This window comes from Chinchilla lanigera, unplaced genomic scaffold (assembly GCF_000276665.1).
Source record: "Chinchilla lanigera isolate Chin_1 unplaced genomic scaffold, ChiLan1.0 scaffold00041, whole genome shotgun sequence".
Taxonomy (NCBI): Eukaryota; Metazoa; Chordata; class Mammalia; order Rodentia; family Chinchillidae; genus Chinchilla; species Chinchilla lanigera.
In genome coordinates, this window is record NW_004955442.1 from 19532711 (window position 1) to 19550855 (window position 18145).

Consider the following 18145-nt stretch of genomic DNA (forward strand, 5'->3'; position numbering starts at 1 on the left):
TTCTCTGAATGTTCTTTTCTTCCTTCATTTCAGAGGGTCTCTTCCTCATCTTCATTAATCTTCCCAACGTCATACCAATAGCTCTGATACTTTTTTTTTTTTTTTTTTTGTACTGAGAATTAGACCTAAGGCCTTGCACATTCTAGGGAAATGCTCTATCACTGCACTATATCCCATTCTATTTAGGAAAGGAAATGAAGAAACTCAAATCCAGGCTGTCCAAATGCTGAAATGGTTTTTTGTTATTTCTTCCAGTTTCACAGATTGCTAGAGATGGCCTGCTGAAGTCCAATCTGGACTGCTCTCTACTAGCCATGTGTACTGGGAGAAACCTCTTACCTCTCTGTGGTATAGTGGCTTTGTAAAATGGGAATCCTAGTAGCCATGATGATCTCACATGTGATGAGGATCCAGTGATTATGAAGTACAGAGTTAGGGTTCAGCAGCTATCACCTTCTCATGATTGTCCCTGCCCCAGAATTGACCTATGTCTTATTTTCTTGGATAAATTATAGCTAGAATACAATTTTTGCCATTTAGTCTACCTGTGTACTGAAAAAGTATATTGTAAGTTTTCTTTGAAAACTGTAAAGCTACTTTTTACCTTTAAAGTAGATGCAGTTTAGAATCATCATCTGAGTAGCAGGATCTATGTTTTCCAGAGCGTCTTTTATCAGACCCTTGGTGAACTTCAGAATTTGGTCATTGGTTTTTGATACGAAAGCAGGGTCTGAGAAGTTAGCTGCTTGGGCTTCAGCAAAGTAATATTCTCTGACTTTAGTTTTGAAGTCATCCAGAATGGGAAACTGCTTCTGGATATAAAGGTTATTGACTGACTGAAGGGTGTACCCAAAGTTTCTCCTGAAGAGGCGATGAGTTAGCTTACGGAAGAGATTATGGATGGTCATGATCTCATACTTGCTGCTAGCATTAACAAAGTCTTTAAAGTGCAAAACCAAGTGCACCTGTTCATGGGTCTGTTCCCTCAGGCCTAAGGAAATCATTCCCATGGCAGTAGAAATTCCAACAGGTGCTATGAAGATATTGTCAAAAGAATTGCTCTGGTCCTTCAGTGCGCGGTAGAGGTTGAAAGCAAACTTTGCATTGAGAATGTTAAGACGCTGGATCCGGCTCTTGCCATGGAAAAGCTGCAGGATGTTTCCAGCACTGGATTCTGAGTCTGTTGGAGAAACTGCATCTATGATGTAAATGTAGTTGTCATCCTCACTGAGTAACTTTTCCAGGTCCAGATAGTCATCATCCTCCTCCCCCTCTGGAATCCAGTCATTAGTAACTGTGTTTTCTTTGTGGAAGTCAGCAGGCAGAAGGAGCATGCTTAGGTTTTTATTATTTGGCTGATCTTTGAGACCTTCGCTTCCATCACATGTGGATATTATAATGAGAGAAATGAGAAGACAGTGGAATGGGTATTTCATTTTGTAGAGCTAAAACTAGAGGGAAAAACACAGTATGGTGAGAGACATGAAGAGACTCTTCCCTCAGAGGCTAATTAGGTTATATGATTTGGTGCAAATGCACTTTGCTGTCAGGAAGAACTAAATCTTTTCCACTTTACTGCTTTGTGTGTGTGTGTGTGTGTGTGTGTGTGTGTGTGTGTGTTAGTAGAGAGTTAACTCAGGGCCTTCAGGATGGCTCTTGCTAAGTTGTTACATTGCCCAATCTGAGCTCCAGCTTTCTATCCTGTCTCAGCCTCTCAGAGCACTGGGATTATCGGTGTATGCCATCAGATGCAGCTCCACTTTACTGCTCCTAATCGGTCTCACCAGGCACCCAAAGTCTATGTGAGGGCGATGAAAGAAGGCTCTCCCTAAAGGCCTGAGGGGTATTCCCTTTATTTAAGTAAACAAAGTAATGTTTAATGGGGATCCTGTGATTGGCTTGTGGACTTTGTGGGTAGCTTGTTTTTTTCTACTCATCTTCTGCCTTGTTCCAAGAAGGATTTGCTTTGACTTGTCAAATCAATTTTGGCCACTAAATGGCCTTAACTTGCTCTTACTTCTGAGTTATTAACTTTATCCTGGGTAAATGAGCTGTTATCTGATGGGTGCTTCCTTGTTTCACTGAAGAGTGAATATAGCTGTTTAAAATGTTCACCCAGTCAGGCAATACATGATCCCAACTTCTGATTATCCCAGAAGGAATAATTGTGTTTTGTTAAATCTGTTGTGTATCTGTGACCATTTCCTATTAGAAGATCTACCGCCAGACTAGGGTAGAGAGGAGCTACTGGGCCCTGCTAATTATTTGAATGTAAAGCCTGAAGCTTTTTAGGAGGTAGAGTAATCCTCAGTTTAGGAACACTTCTGTTTGCAAACAATTCGGTTCACAAGCAAAAGTGGCAAAATTTTGCTTCCATTTGCAAACTCAGCACTGGGTGGCAGACACAACTATAGCCATCTTCCCCACATAAACACAAACACAGCCCATCCTCCCCCAAACCGTAAAACAAATTTAAGTTTGTAAATTGAGGTACCACTGTAACTGTACCATATAACTGTAACCCCACTTGAACTGCTCTTAATTTTTGGTTTTTGTTTTTTGAGACAGGGCCTCACTCTGTACTTCACTCTGGCCCTAAATGCACTATGTAGTCCAGGCTGGCCTCCAACTCCTGTAGTCCTCCTGCCTTAGCCTTCCAAGTGCTAGGATTACAGGTTTGTGCCACCATTCGCAGCCCTGCTCTCAGTTTTGTTGATGTTGGTAATGGCAGTGACTATTGATGGAGTTTCTGTTGGATGCTAGTCTCTGTATAAGGTACTTTGTACAGTTTAGCTTTGCACTCGCAGCATTTTACATATGAGGAAATCGAGCCTTTCATTGCTGTTGCTAATAAATGGCAAGGATTTGGGTTGGAGCTGTAGCTAGCTCAGTAGCTCACTCTTGCTTGCCCAGACCTGGACTTGATCTCCAGCCCCCAATGAATGAATGAATGGCAGTGATTAGATTTGAGCCATGTTGTTTGAGTCCCCCCACACTCCCTATGTCAGATGTTCTGCTTTAGGCTTTATAAGTTCAAATAATTAGCAAGGGCCTGTGGCTCCTCTCCCCTAGTTAGATCTTCTAATAGGAAATGGTCACAGATACACAACAGATTTAACAAAACACAGTTATTCTTTCTGGGATAATTAGAAGTTGGGATCATGTATTGCCTGACTGGGTGAACATTATAAACAGCAGCATTCACTCTTCAGTGAAATAGGGAAGCATCCTTCAAATGATAGCTCATCTATCCCTGGACATGCCCCAGCTACCTGGGCTTGGGGAATAATTGCTGCCAGTCTTCTTCTGTGGGTCCTCCATCTAGAGCACTATTAAAACAATCAGCTCCAACATTGTTTGAATTACATATTTTGGAGGGAAAAAGTCACATAGTTTCCGATTTGGAAAGTATCTGTTGTCTTTTCTAACCCTCCCTCTTGGCACCTCACTGAGGCTGCAGTGGCATGCACATAGTTTGCACCAATGCAGTGATTTCTAGAAGTGATTCCTAATGTGCATGCCTATAAGTAGAACTGGGCTCAGTTCCCACTTAAGTCAAACGTGGGTATCAGTGGTAATACATTTTAACAAGTTTGAAGTTAAGGAGAGCCAGGCATCATGGCAAATGCTTGTAATCCTAGCACTTGGGAGGCTAGGCTGAGGCAGGATCAAGCTCAGCCCGGGCAACTTAGTGATTTAGCAAGACTGTGCCTCAAAAAAAAAGTCTGGAAAGTAGCTTGAAGGCAGTAGGTTTAGTCCCCAGTACCAGAAAAAAAAGGTGAAGGAGAAAATGAGCAACTTCATGGAAGTCTCCCAGTTCAGCTGCACTTAAATATTCACAGATTAAAAAATAATAATAATAAGGTTAAAGAAAACAAAAACTAAGAAATTAAGCTGGGCATGGTGGCACATGCCTATAATCCCAGCACTTGGGAGGCTGAGGCAGGAAGGATCACTGTGAGTTCAAGGCCAGCCTGGGCTGCAAAGTGAGCTTAAAGCCAGCCTAAACTACATAGTGAGGTCCTGTCTCAAAAAAAGACAAGACAAAGCAAAACAGAAAAAACTCCAAAGAAACTAAAAAATTAGTAACTGTTCAAGAACATGAATCTGAGGCCACATAGGAAGGCGGGGTGAAGATATTCATGTTCTTGTTCAGTATTCAGAGAGTATATTTGTAAGCTCTTATGCCTTGTTCCTGCATTGTTTGATGAAAAGCCAAAAAGAAGTTTTTACTCATTCCTTACCAAAAGAAAAAAGAGAAAATACCTGATATTTTCTATGGATTGAGAAATTAAAGCTCTAAAAGGTAAATCTTTTACTGTTTTGCTATTTAGTGTAATACAAATAATGAGGCATTTAAAAACTATCTCTAGGTTGTATTTCAATCCAGATTACAATCTTTGAAGAGAAGCAATAATGTTTGAGATAAATTACATGAAGTTTGTTTTTCTGGAAACATGTAGCACTTTCTTATGGAGTGGTGTTGGCCTTTTTGTTTGTGCATCAGAGCAGAGTACCTGAAAACCATCGTCTCTCTCAGCTCATTGTCTCCAGGCTCAAACAGAGCAGGCAAAATGGGGGAAGTAGCTCCTTGCAGCTTGGAAAACATTTCATTTTGAAATAATTCAAATTTAGAGAAAGTTAAAAGAATAGAGCAGTAAAGCAGCGCTATATCCCCTTCCCCCAGATTCACCATGTTCTTACATTTTGGAACATTTTATTTATTCTTTATCTCTCTATTATATGTGTGTGTGTATATATACATGTATATGTACTCCTGTAGACACACACACACACACATTATTTTCTGAACCACTTAAAATTAGGACTCTTATATCATGTCCCTCCAACCTTTATTAATAATACTTTAGGGAAAAAAATGCCAAAACACAAGAATATTCTTGTACATAATCATAGAACAGTTATCTGGTTTGAATAGTTTAACATAGATGTAGGACTTTAATGTCTTCTACAGTTTTTATTCCAATTTTGTCAGTTGTCCCAATAATGTAATTGATAGAACTTTATAATAGACAGATTAAAATAAGAACATTTGCCCACTTTTTAGGTAGTATAGAAAGCTTCTAAAGTTGTATTTCAATAAAGGAACTAGTTGCCCATCTCTAAATACCAAAAATGAGAATTTATAATCTATAGAAATATTAGAAACTGAACTTACCCCTGTGCTTCTGAGAAGTGGAGTTACAGAGATAAAAACAGCCAGGGACACCAGTGGAGTTTCGATGTGAACTTTGGTGCTAGACTGTTATTGCATATTTTCCAAAGTAAATATGTCCCAATTCAAACACCACCCAACTAGCTTTGTCAGCACAAACCCCCTCAGCTGTGCCTTTGATCACTGTTTAGTGATTGGTGACTCCCAGGCTCCAGTTTGTCTTCTATGAAGGTTTTAAATGTGATTGTTGCAGGGTTCATGAAGTGTACTCAGGAGCGGCTCTCGCTGGAGCCTGCACATAACCCAGGCACTCAGAGTTCTGGGGGCCAGTTACCCCAGGGATAGCTGTAATGCTGCTCTGAAAGAAAGACCAGAGCATGCATCTGTCTTCCCACTGTGCCTTTCCCATCTGGGATGACCGCAGCATCTGACCTTGCCCTGACCACCAGGGCAGACATGGTTGGTTTGGCTATCAGGAAGGTGTCTTCAGCCCTCCACAAACTTATTCCCTACTGAAAAGTGGAGGGAAAATAAGATTTGTGGCTTATAGAATAGAGACTGTGGTAGAGACCTCTCTTTAGTCAAAGGTCACTGACTGTGGGAAACCATACTGTGTGGCTGTCTTGTCTGTTGTAGGACAGAAAGGGATATTACTCAGTTATACTTCCCAAACCTAGGTCCTCTTAGGCATTCATTGAGCCTATGGGGCTGTAATTAATATATTTTTAATTTTATGAGGTAAAATAATAATCTTGCTTGACTAGGAGACCAGCTTATCACAGGCCTGCTCCTTGATTTTGACACCCATAGCTTGGGAACTCAGGACCTTGCACTTGCCAGGCAGGTGCTTATGCCACTGAGCTATATCCTTGGCCTAACATTTTTTTTTTAATTGAGCATCTAGTCAGAATTTGTGCATTGCATCTGTCTGTTGGAGACCATCTATAGGGAGAGCACAACCTTTAGGCAGGAGAGTCTGTGGCTGCATGAGGCCTGTGGGCATCTATATGTTACTGTTTAATGGAAGTATTTTTTCTTCAGTGCTGGGGATTGAACCTAGGGCCTTATGCATGTTAGGCAAACGCTCTACCACTGAGCTGTATCCCCAGCTCTTTTTATCTTATTTTTAATAAGACAGGGTCTTGCAAAGTTTGTGCAAGTTGGCCACAAATTTGTGATTTTTCTGCCTCAGGGCTCCCAGGTAGCTGGGACTGCAGGCATATGCTGTTGTGCCCAGCTTATATATTGCTGTTGAGAGATGCTGGTGTATAAAGGGCCACTATGTTCAGGACATGGAAGGTATGGTTGGCTTTGGGTTTAGTATAGCACTCTAGTTTTAGTCAGAGTTGTTTCAGAGGTTTCATCTGTCCTACTTAATCCATCTCAACTTGGGTACCATGATATTGCTCAAGAAGGCTCTTCCTTGCATCCATACTCTTCTTGGGGGTTTGCTCAGCCTCATAAGCTCTTCTGTTCTCATACATACTAAGCTAAGCCCCTGGCAGAACTTTGGCACTTGCTGGTCTTTCTGCTTGGCACATCTTCCCTGTAGAGTGGCATATGGCTGCTGCTCTCCTGCTATTTATGAAGCCACACTAGTCAGTTGGCTAAAATCATACTCTCAGGGTTCTCCCCTCTAGAATGAAAGTGATGATTACATTTGCTGCAGTAAAGGGTTGTGAAAATGAACTGAGTGGAATGAGTGGAAAGTGTAGAGCGTCGCCTGGCATGAGTGGATGCTTGTAAATGGCAGCCTTTCTCATTTCACAGAATCCATGTTTTCTTAGAAAAAGTTGGGGAGAAGCCATAGCTTTCATTTGTACTATATGTACTTCTTTGCTGGAATTATTTCTATGAGTATGTATTGCCGTGTGTGTGTGTGTGTGTGTGTGTGTCTGTGTGTGTGTGTGGGGGGGGTATGCTGGGGATTGAACCCAGGGCTACACACATGCTAGAAATGCTCTGCCAAGGAAGTGTACCTCCAGCCCTCTTCTGTTAATTTTTTTTGATTAGTAGCTAGTGATGTTTCATGCATATGTAGCCTTTTGGTCATGTAACTCACTGTTGATAAAACCAGATTTCAACCTTTCTTGATAATCTTAACATTTTTCAATCTGTTCCTCATTTATGGGTAACAGATTGTACGTGGTTTGGCCTCCACTGTAAAGTGGTACCATCTGTCAACATACTCCATTGCTTTTGTTCCTGTTTCAAAGCTTGCCTTATGGTTAGGTATTTTTTCCAACTTTTAAATAAGAAATATAGAAAGGGTGCAGAGAAATTGGAAGAGTTGAATAATGCACATCTATATGTGAACAGCTTACGAAACAGCTAATAGTTTTGCTGTATCTGCTTAATTACATATGTGTGGGGAGGCATTGGCCATTGATGGGGGAATTTGAAGGTCAGTGGATTTGGCAACACTGCAGTTCTGGGCTCTGGAACATGTGTCACTTAAATGGAAGGCTCTCTGCCCTGTACTGTACCAGTTACGTCTGGGAAAATCATGGTCCTTGTGTATATCATGTATTCCAGTTCCATTCAGATTTCTGTGTGGCTTCAAAAATGTCTCTTTTAACTTTTTTTTTGTACTGGGAATCGAATTCAGGACCTTGCACTTGCCAGGCAGGTGCTTATGCCACTGAGCTATATCCGTGGCCTAACTTTTTTTTTTAATTGAGCATCTAGTCAGAATTTGTGCATTGCATCTGTCTGTTACATCTCTTTAGACTTTAAAAAAAAAAATCTATCTTTTTTCACTTGTCACCAACCTTATTTTTTGCTCTTTCCTATTTGTAGCCTTTCTATCAGATGGGGCCAGAGAAGACTCATATGAGTCTTTCCGTAGCCTTGTCCTAACTCCTTTTTGTCTCTCTTCAAGCGTAGGAATATTTCCCTGAACTGAGTCCCAGCTGACCACAGCCACATGCTGTCCTTATCTCTGGATATGTCAATGCAATGCTAGGTTTTCTGAAACTACTCTTCCTTTTGTGGGGACATGAGCAGGCTCAGCTGAGATGATAACCCGTGGGCCAGGAGGAGTCAGAACACAGGGGCCATTCACAGGGCACTTTCAAGTTGAAGCCTTAGGGAACCCAGAAGCTCATAGAGTGAGGAATAGGATCCCAAATCAGAGAGTGGAGTCACTTTCTCTTAGGTATGTAAAAACCACTGAAGGAGCCAGGCAGAATGGCACATTCCTGTAAACTCAGCACTCAGGCTAACGTAGGAAGTTCAGTCCCACCTAGGCAACTTAGAACCTGTCTGAAAATAAAAAATAATAAAAATCTGGATGTAGTTCAGTGGTAGAAATATCCCAGGGTTCAGTTTCCTAGTATTGCAAAACAAAGCAAAACAAAACAAAATGAAACAATAAGAGTTTCCCAGCCAGTTTGTGGAGCTTCTGATTCCATCAGGAGTGAGGTATTCTGGAAGTCCAATCTTTTCCATAACCACCAACGCATGTTCTGTTTATAAGACCTCTAATGTGTGTGTGTGGTGGCGGGTAGTAGGGTTTGAATCCAACAGTCACACATAGTGAGCAAGTGCTCTGATACTGAGCTACACCCCCAGACATTTTCTGTGTTTTATTTTGAGACAGGTTCTTGCTGAGTCACTAAGTTGCCTGGGCTGGGCTTGAATTTTCAATCCTCTTGCCTTAGTCCCCCGCAGTAATGGTATTGACATTTGTGCAACATCATGTGTTCCTGTATGTCTTGGCATTTTCATTTATATTTTGAGACAAGCTCTAATAAGTTGCTCAGGCTGGCTCTGATCCTCCTGCCTCAGCCTCCTAGAGTGCTGGGATTTCAGGCATGTGCCAGTATGCTTGGTTAGCTTATTGTTTTGATAGATTCTTAGAGATGGGATTTGGGGTGCAGTGTTTTTGGAGACATTTAGAATATTTTATACATATTATCAAGTCTCTTTCCAGGAAGTGTTTTGCCAATCTATAGTCCTTCTATTGTGTGAATTGTCCCAGCAACGAATATCCCCATTTATCTTACTCTGCGTCCTTGGCCCAGGGCCTGGCCAGATTTGGTGTCTGTGAGCTGTGAGTATTTGGGTAGCAGAGACTACCTCACTGCATTACTATATCGAGGCTCATGTCCTGGAGGGTCTTTGTGGACTGACCTGCCTAGTTGGGTGTTTTGCACCAATGTAACCATTTTAGAAAACTGATGATGACGTGCCATGACTCATACGAGGTGGGCACTATCTCAAGCAAGGGTACAGGGAAATTTGACTCCTCACACCTGCACCCAAGCAACCCTGCTTTTACCTGTTTGCCATATTGGGACTGTACCCAAGATTACTGTATGAAAAAGTCATTATGTGATTATTTGTCCACCTGTCTTTCAACTAGATAAAAAATCCTTAGAGTACAAGAATAGGGCTTTCAACTCCCAGTCGCAGTCCCTGCTGCACCAGATAATAAACAAGTGAATTAATTAACTACTAAGAAATTATTGAGAGGTACTGCTCAGTGTGTCTTTTCCTACTTGCCGTGACTGACCAAGTCTCTGAGAATGCTCTTAGAGAGTGAATCTGTGCTTGATTCTACATTAACTTGTATTAGGGTTTTGTGAGCGAAATAACTTCTGTTCTCTTTTTGGCATATCAGCTCACCCGACGATTGCCACCCATCAAGGAAGCTAAGCCTCGGTTACAGAAGCTCTTCCGGGACTTCTGGCTGTACTCTGTACTGATGGGATTCGCTGTGGAGGGCTCAGGTAGGAGGCTGATCTCTCCCAGGAAAGACAGAGTGGAGAAGGGAAACAAGGACGAGATGGGGCTCATCCTGATTATGAGGGTGAGCACATTCAAAGTGAGTCCAAATGCAGCTGTTCCTTTCTACAAGTATTTATAAACATCACCCTTCCCAGAGGGAGCATAGGATTTTTAAAAGGTATAAAGGGATTTTTTTTTTAATGCAGCACTGAAGGTACACACTCAAGGAAAATAGTGTGAGCCCTCAAGAGAGAGACATTATAGTTGGAATTGGGCACCCACCTGGTACCCTCCTTTAAATTTTGAGACAGGGTTTCACTAAATTGCTAAGTTGCCCAGGATGGGCTTGAACTTGTAGTCCTCTTGCCTCAACCTCTCCAAGTGCTGGGGTCACAGGGAGCACACCTGGTTCTTAGGATAATTATTCCAAACGAAGGACCCAGGACTCCAGAAATTGTCGGTCATTTCCAGTGCAGTACTTCTCAAATGAGCATCTCTCTCTCTCTCCCCCACCTACCCCTTTGGTAGGTGAACCTAAGGCCTCACGCATGCTGGTCAAGCATTTTACCATTGAGCTAAACCCCTCACCCTTGTCTCTCTTACAGGACTCTGGCCAGAAGAATGGTATGAGGGGGTCTGTGAAATAGCCACCAAGTCTCCTCTGCTCACCTTTCCCAGCAAAGAACCTCTGCGGTCAGTTCTCCAGTACAACTCAGCCATGAAGAATGACACAGTCACCCCTGTAAGGATTCTCTTCTCACTTTTGCTAAACTTTCCTTAATGATCATCCCAGACCTTTTCAGTGTACACCTGTTGCCATCCTCTGGGGCTCCTTTCTCCTGGGAAGATGCCCTCATGAGTCTGTGAATGTTTCTTTCCCTCCAGGCTGAGCTGAGTGAGCTTCGAAGCACAATCATCAACCTGCTGGACCCTCCTCCTGAAGTGTCTGCTCTTATCAACAAGCTGGACTTTGCCATGTCGACATACCTGTTGTCTGTGTACCGGTTGGAATACATGAGGTACATGAGCCCCTACCTTCTGCACATCTGTGTTAGAGCAGAGTTTATATTTTTGTGCCATTCTATGCATGAAATTTTTTTCTACTCCTTCCAAGACATGAAAGCTTTTTTAAAAAGCATACTAGTGGTCTAGCCTAGCACTTGGGAGGCTGATGCAGGAGGATCGCTGTGAGTTCAGTTGCAAACTGGGGCTACATAGTGAGTTCAAGGCTAGCCTGAAGTGCATAACAAGACACCCCAAAACATATTAACAAAAGTACCCTTGGCTTTTCTCATGTTCCCCTCCTTCTTTTGTACCAATTGCTATGTCTATTTATTATTTATTATTTTTTGTTTTTTTGTCTTTCTGAGACAGGGTCTTGCTATGTAGTTCAGGCTGGCCTTGAGCTCACTTTGTAGCCCAGGCTGGTCTCTAACTTGCAAGGATGCTTCTGCCTCAGCCTCCTGGGTGCTGGGATTACAGGCATGCACCACCACACCTGGCCCAAATGCTATGTGTAATATAACATCCTACATCCTAACTCCATTATCATCCTCCTATCTCTCATAGGAAGAAGGCTTCTGAGCAGTCTTAACTGATAGGACAAACTTAGTCCATGGACTGATGGGAGTCCCTCTGGGGAGCAGCCCTCACTGAGAAGGGTGCCAGGACACTCACTGAGGCAGTTTTCAAGACTGCAGCTGAGTACAAGTAGCTAATGTGATGTGTGACGAATCAGGCTCTACAGTAGTGCTACAGATAATCTGATGCTTAGAATGTAGCTGTCACCCCTGCAGTCCTAACCACTGTGACTGCTATGGCATATAATTGCTGTCATGATAACAGAAACAGCTGACATGAATTGAGTGCTTCTGCTGTGCCAGGTACTGGACTAAGTTTACAACCCTCTGCAACAAACCTATGAGATTAGCGTTATTATATGCCCATTTACAGATAAGGAACTGAGACAAGTAAGTCACCCAAGATTATAATCTCTAATGTAAATTGAAACCCAAGTGATCTCTTAAGCGCTCTGCCGCTTGTTAATGAAGGCCAGAAGAAGGAGCCAGATAACTAGAGGGAAAAAAATTACTGATGTCTCCACCACCCCCTGTAGAATGTTAGCATGGTTCCTTCTAGTCCCCACCTTCCCCATCAAAGGGTACATTTTCAAAGAAAAACAAGCCAAAATAAAATAAGCAAAACAAAATAAAACAAAACAAAAAACCTGCTAGCAATTTTAATGCTAGTGCATATGACTGGAAGAGCTGTCTCCCATCCCCCTACAAGTGTGCCTGAATATTTTCAGGTTCTGTTGGTATTAACTATAGTGACAGGTCCCGAGAATGAGGTGCCCGTGAATAAATAAGAAAAGGTAAAAGAGACAAGAAAAACAAGAGAGCTAAAAATCTGGGATAAGGGGGCTTATAGTCTCTCGGACTGCGGCAGCCTTGATCACTGATCTCAATCACCTCTTATTAGAACAAAGAATGTGACTAAAACCAACAGGAGAAATTCATTATCCCTTTCCAATTCTGCCTCTCAGCTGATGGTAACAATTCTCAGGCAAGCCTCCCACACCCAGCACCACGTTCACTCAGTTCACTCAGTTCAGCTGGAGATCATAAGCCGACCATCAGTAATCAACCCATTAGCAGACACAGTCCTTTCCCCACAAGGTTCTCAGGGTTCTGGGCTACTGGCAGGTCCCTGAGAGCCCTAACTTAGCGTAGAGATACAACCCTGAGGCCTTTATTCAAGAATTTGGCTTAAATTCCCAACCACTGGTATTGGGGAAAGCTTTAAAACAACACGGGAAAATGTGAGAAGTCAAGTAAAAGCCATATATGCAATGTGAGCACCCAAGAATGTAGACTTCCAGGGCCTGGAAGGCACTGTGGAGGCAACCGCTTGAGAGGCGAGCGTGGAGGCCTTGGACACATACTCCAAGCTCCTGCTTTTGCGGGGAGCTTCCAGCACTCTGAATGGCTCTGTAAAGCAGCTGTCAGACAAGCATATGAGTTTCTTTTCTTTTCCTTCCTTTTCCTGAAGGTTAAATATTTTTTCCTTTGCTTTTTCATGCCTACAAGAGCTCTTTCAAGCTCTTTTCTGCATGCATGAAAATATTTTATTAGTAATTATATTTTACTATGAAAACCTTGTCTGGATTTTTAAACATTTTTTTTTGTTATTCAGGTTAGTGAGTTTCATTTTTGCAGATTCATGCATACACATAACATACTTTGATTATTTTCACACTTCCCCATCACTGCCTTGCTCTGCCATTCCTTCCTAGTTTCACATTTTTTGAAGGGGATTTCAATGTGTATGTTTTGTTCATATCTATCCCCCCATGATATATTTTACTATTTAAAAAGTCCGTGATGCACAGAGTAAAAAAAGAGAAAAACAAAACCAACAGATGGTACATAAGAATTTAAAGGTGAAGAAATGCAGGTCTCACTTCCTAGCCCCTTGCCAGCCCCTCATTCCTACCGTGCAGAGATAACCTGCTGATTATCTCATTTTCCCTCTACACATTTTTTGTGCGTAGGCAAACCTGTATTCAACCCATACAAAAGCACAGATAGGCCTTTAGAAAACCTACCAGTAGGATCGTGCTATGCCTGTTTGTGCTTTCCTCACTTAGTCGTATCTCTTGGATGTTTTCCTGTAACAGGACATAGAGGGCTCCCTCTTGTTTTAATGGCTATGTGATATCATCGAATGGCTGTGCTTTGATCTATCTGACCAGTTTTTTATCAGTGGGTATGCTAATTATTTCCATTTTGGGTAATGCAGTCAGCACTGTAATTAAAATGAGTCCAAGTCTTTTATAAATGGCAGAGGGTGTCTGTTACTCATAGTTATACCAGTTCTGAACAGTGTCATCTGATACAAAGGGCCTGAATTTTTCAAAATTATTTAAAGCTATTCTCCTTACTAGGGTACTACGTTCAACAGATCCTGATCGATTCCAAGTAATGTTCTGCTACTTTGAGGATAAAGCTATTCAGAAAGACAAATCTGGTAAGTTTATTATTCTGGTACTCTCATGATGAATTGATCTGTAATAGAATAAAAGGGAGTAGTACTTTTTATTTTCTGTCCACACAGAGAAAATAGGTTTATGAAGTTACATGCTATATTGGAAAATCAGCATAAAGCAAAAAAAAAAAAAAAAAAAAAAAAGGTCTGCTAGCCAAGCATAGTGGCACATACCTATAATCCCAGCTACTTGGGAGGCTGAAGCAGGAGGATACAAGTTAATGGGCAATCTGGGCAACTTAACAAGACCCTGCCTCAAAGTAACAGCAACTGAAAAAAAGTCTGGGGTTGTAGCTCATACTCTCTGTGCTCTCAATCCCTAGTACTGTAAATAAAAATTAAAAAAATATACATACATAAGTATTCCTGCTTGTGCTACTTCTGCAAGGAGCCCTAAAGCAGAAGGACTGTACCATCTCTCTGTTCAGGTGTGCTTCTGTACCCAGATATTGATCCCTAATACTATCCTTTGCTGAAAGGAGTCAGAGCTCCTCAGACGGCCATTGATGGACCTGGAGGGTTTTCCTTTTGCTAGAGAGCATTTGTGCTTTTTGAATGTCAGGACCAGGCTGAGACAACCAGGCAACCAGTTTAAAGGGAGCCCCAGTAGGTAAATCATTATAATTTGAATGTAAATATTAGCATTTAAAAAAATTTGCTTGGTTAAAGCAAGTTTAGATTAGGAAAGCTATGAATGAATTCATAATGGTATTATAAAAGTAGAGTTTAATATAAAATGTCTAATTAAGATGGTTATAATTAAAAAAGGATATATATACATCAGTCATTCCTTGGTATTCAAGGGATATTGGTTTCAGGACCTGCAACAAATAATAAAACCTGAGAATGTACAAAATGGCATACTATTTGCATATAACCTATGCTCATGCTCCCATATACTTTAAACAGTCTCTAAATTACTAATAATACAATATAAATGCTATGTAAATAGTTATGCTATATTATTTAGGGAATAATGACAAGGAAAAAAGCCTGTATATGTTCAGTACAGATGCAATGTTTTTTCCCCGACTATTTTTGATCTGTGTGGTTGATTGATTTGGTAAATATTGATCTGATAGAAAGAGGGCCAAATTGATATGTAATGCTGTTTTCTTCCAGTAAGTCTATGTGAACAAAAAAAGTTAAAAAAAAGATTCTGTCTGGAGGTTTTTCAAAAAAAAAATTAAAAAAAGATTCTGTCTGTGTGAAATGGAGCCATATAGTTGTTTCTCTTGGCATACGCAGGAAAGAAGGAACACCAGGAAAGAGCCACACAGTCCAGGAGAAGGTCCAGCACCAGCATTAGAGGGTGCCTTGGTCACTTTCTCATCACTGAGACAAAGTAGTACTCAATACCCACAATTTAAAGGAGAGGAGGTGGCCATGGTTAGTTGGCTCCAAGCCAGAAAGCAACTTGGCAGAGAGGCATCACAGAGGAAGCGCTGCTCATGTCATGGCTGCCAGGAAGCAGCAATAGAAGGGAGGAACAGGGGAGGGAGGTTCACCCTTCTAGGTCGTCCCCCAGTGATCTGCCTCTAACTGGTCCCCACCTCCTAATGGGTTAACTGTAATGCCTCCATAATCCAGTTACCTCCCACAAGCCCAGCCTCTGAGCACTTGAGGCTTTGAGATGACATTCCAGATCCAAATGACAACAGGGGAAGTGGCACAGAGAGTGAACCAGTAGGGGGAACATCCAGTGGGTGATAGACAGATTAGCCCCACAGAATAGCCAGTTAAAGAGACTCTGTGAGTCACAGAGAGCTGGCTGCAAACACATCCATTGTCATGGTCTCCATGTGCCAATTAGGAGGAGCCCCTGTTTGAAGAAGCCTTCAGGCCTGGCAGGAATGCCAGGACAGCAAGCCAGGCTCTGTGGACCCTGCCCAAACAGGGCCTCCATCATTTCTGGGAACATTTCAGAGTACAAAAATCTGTACAGAGCACACGTGTCACAGTGCAACATATCCTCCGACTTGATTGCATCCAGGGCCTCAGCTGTCACAAGTCCCTGCCAAGAGGATCAAATTCCTAGGAAGACAGAAAAATAGTAGAAACTCCAGGAAAGCATAAAAATATTACAAAACCCGTAGTAAGGCAAACTCAAGAGGGGAATAGGAATAAAAAGAGATGAAAACTGGAAAGAGACTCAAGAACTCTGGATGGATGCACATGTTTTGTATCTTGGGTGGTGGTTGCATGAATCTGTACAGCTGTGTAGAAGTCATCAAATTGAACACATAAAATCTGTGGGTTTTCTTATATGCTATTTATGTATCATTTTGTAAGCTTACAAAGAGCTAACATTAAATTGAGTTTTGCAGAAGTTTAACCAAGAAGAAGAAGCAGAAGGAAAGATGTTACATAAAATGGAGTCAGCAAAGAAAAAAGTTAAATGCATAGAAAAAGCATTTTTACTAGTTTCAATGGAAGGGCACTGATAAGTCTGATTTATAAGATATTTTTAAAAAATTTAGGTATTGAAAATTAGACCTATGATGTAATTAAATGCTTAGAATAATTTTTGTTTTTTTTTTTTTTTGGTTTTTCTCCGGTACTGGGAACTGAACTCACGACCTTGCGCTTGCCAGGCAGGCGCTTTTTGCCGCTGAGCTAAATCCCCAGCCCCATGCTTAGAATAATTTGATTAAGTTTATAATCAGGTTGCCAGGCCTGGTGGCCATGCCTGTATCCCAACACCCAGTAAGCTGAGGTCAGAGAACACTGTAGGTTCAAGGCCAGCCTGAGCTACATAGTGAGTTCAAGGCCAACCTGAACTACATAGCAAGACTATGTCTCAAAAAAAAAAAAATTACAATCATGTTTAAACATGCAAGGAAATTTGGTAGAATCCATGAATTTTCTTTCTTTTTTTTTTTTTTTTGGTCTTTTTTGAGACAGGGTCTCACTATGCAGTTTAGGCTGGTCTTGAACTCAATTTGTAGCCCAGGCTGGTCTCAAGCTTGCAACAATCCTCCTGCCTCAGCCTCCCGAGTGCTGGGATTACGGGTATGCACCACCACGCCTGGCTATAGAATCCATGAATTTTGATTAACTGCCTATGTAAATGTTTTGAGAGATGCTGGTCGCTATGTTTTTAATAAATGTAATATTAATTAAGTATGAATAGTAGTGATCAGTCTTTTCCATAACAGAAGCCATTGGCACACTGATGAATCTATTAACTTTTTTTTTTTCTCCGGTACCGGGAACCGAACTCACGACCTTGCGCTTGCCAGGCAGGTGCTTTGCCGCTGAGCTAAATCCCCAGCCCCGAATCTATTAACTTATTCCTGCCAGTGGAACAATTATCTCTGGATAGTAGAAACTGTTTTTTTCTTGTGAAAATTGAGTGTTTAAAGAAATATTTTGAAGAATCACCCCAGAGATGCCAAAATGCTGCTCATGTAAGACTTGCTTCTAATAAGTTGTTTATGAACACTTCACAGCAGTCAGAAGATTCTGTGCATGAATTTGTTTCTGCAGCCATGAACCAGCTGGGCTGGCCAGGAAGGACAGTACAGGGATTCTGGAAGCTCTCTTTGCTGGCAGTGTGTGGGGGTTGGGAACCTGCTTGAGGCCAGAGGCCGCTTCTAGGAGTGGTCCAGGGCATGCTTAGAGTTGTTGGACTTTGGGGAGAGATGCCATCAACCACCAACTGCTGTTCATGGGTTTATTCCCCTCATCCATCCTCCCGCTGTCATTTATGGGGCAGCCCATAATTTTGTGCTGAGTTTTGTACTAGACAGTTGGCTCGCCCAAAGACTATTTGGTTTTAGGAGGGCGACAGAGAGGTATGATGGTGCATGCTTATAATCCCAGCACCAAAGAGGCTGAGGCAGGAGGATCACTATGAGTTCCAGGCCAGCCTGAGCTATGTAGTGAGTTTAAAGCCAGCCTGAACCCCTAGCAAGATCTTGTCTCAAAAAACAAAATAACAACAAAATTGAAACTGCGAACCCCTGAGAGACCTAAGAGCCTAGTACATGTTACCAGCTTCCAAGGGAGTACAGATAGAGTCAGATCCCTTTTGGAAACTGGGTATCTCACTTGCCCTTTTGTCTGAGCTCCAGGTTGCTATTGCTATCATCAGAGGAAATCAAATGGTACTTGAATGATTTGTTTTCACAGACACACTTCAAATTTTTTCAGTACACTGTCTTCTTCTACATTATTTTATTTTTTGTT

At 41.7% G+C, this 18145-nt stretch overlaps 2 protein-coding genes across 3 annotated transcripts in view; one reads left to right on the top strand and one right to left on the bottom strand.

Moving 5' to 3' along the window:
* Window positions 1-5276, bottom strand: part of Serpind1 (serpin peptidase inhibitor, clade D (heparin cofactor), member 1) — a 12576-nt gene extending 7300 nt beyond the window's left edge. Inside the window, exons 1-2 of the mRNA XM_005391835.1 lie at window positions 5180-5276; window positions 605-1451 (exon numbers count right to left, since the gene is read on the bottom strand). Of these exons, the coding sequence (XP_005391892.1) occupies window positions 605-1436 (832 nt within the window). The 5' untranslated portion in view covers window positions 1437-1451; window positions 5180-5276. The remainder of the gene's footprint in view (window positions 1-604; window positions 1452-5179) is intronic.
* Window positions 1-18145, top strand: part of Pi4ka (phosphatidylinositol 4-kinase, catalytic, alpha) — a 147836-nt gene that overhangs the window by 85756 nt on the left and 43935 nt on the right. For both annotated transcript variants that reach the window (XM_005391836.2, XM_005391837.2), the window contains exons 20-23: window positions 9801-9909; window positions 10513-10649; window positions 10793-10926; window positions 13854-13936. In XM_005391836.2, the coding sequence (XP_005391893.1) occupies window positions 9801-9909; window positions 10513-10649; window positions 10793-10926; window positions 13854-13936 (463 nt within the window). The remainder of the gene's footprint in view (window positions 1-9800; window positions 9910-10512; window positions 10650-10792; window positions 10927-13853; window positions 13937-18145) is intronic.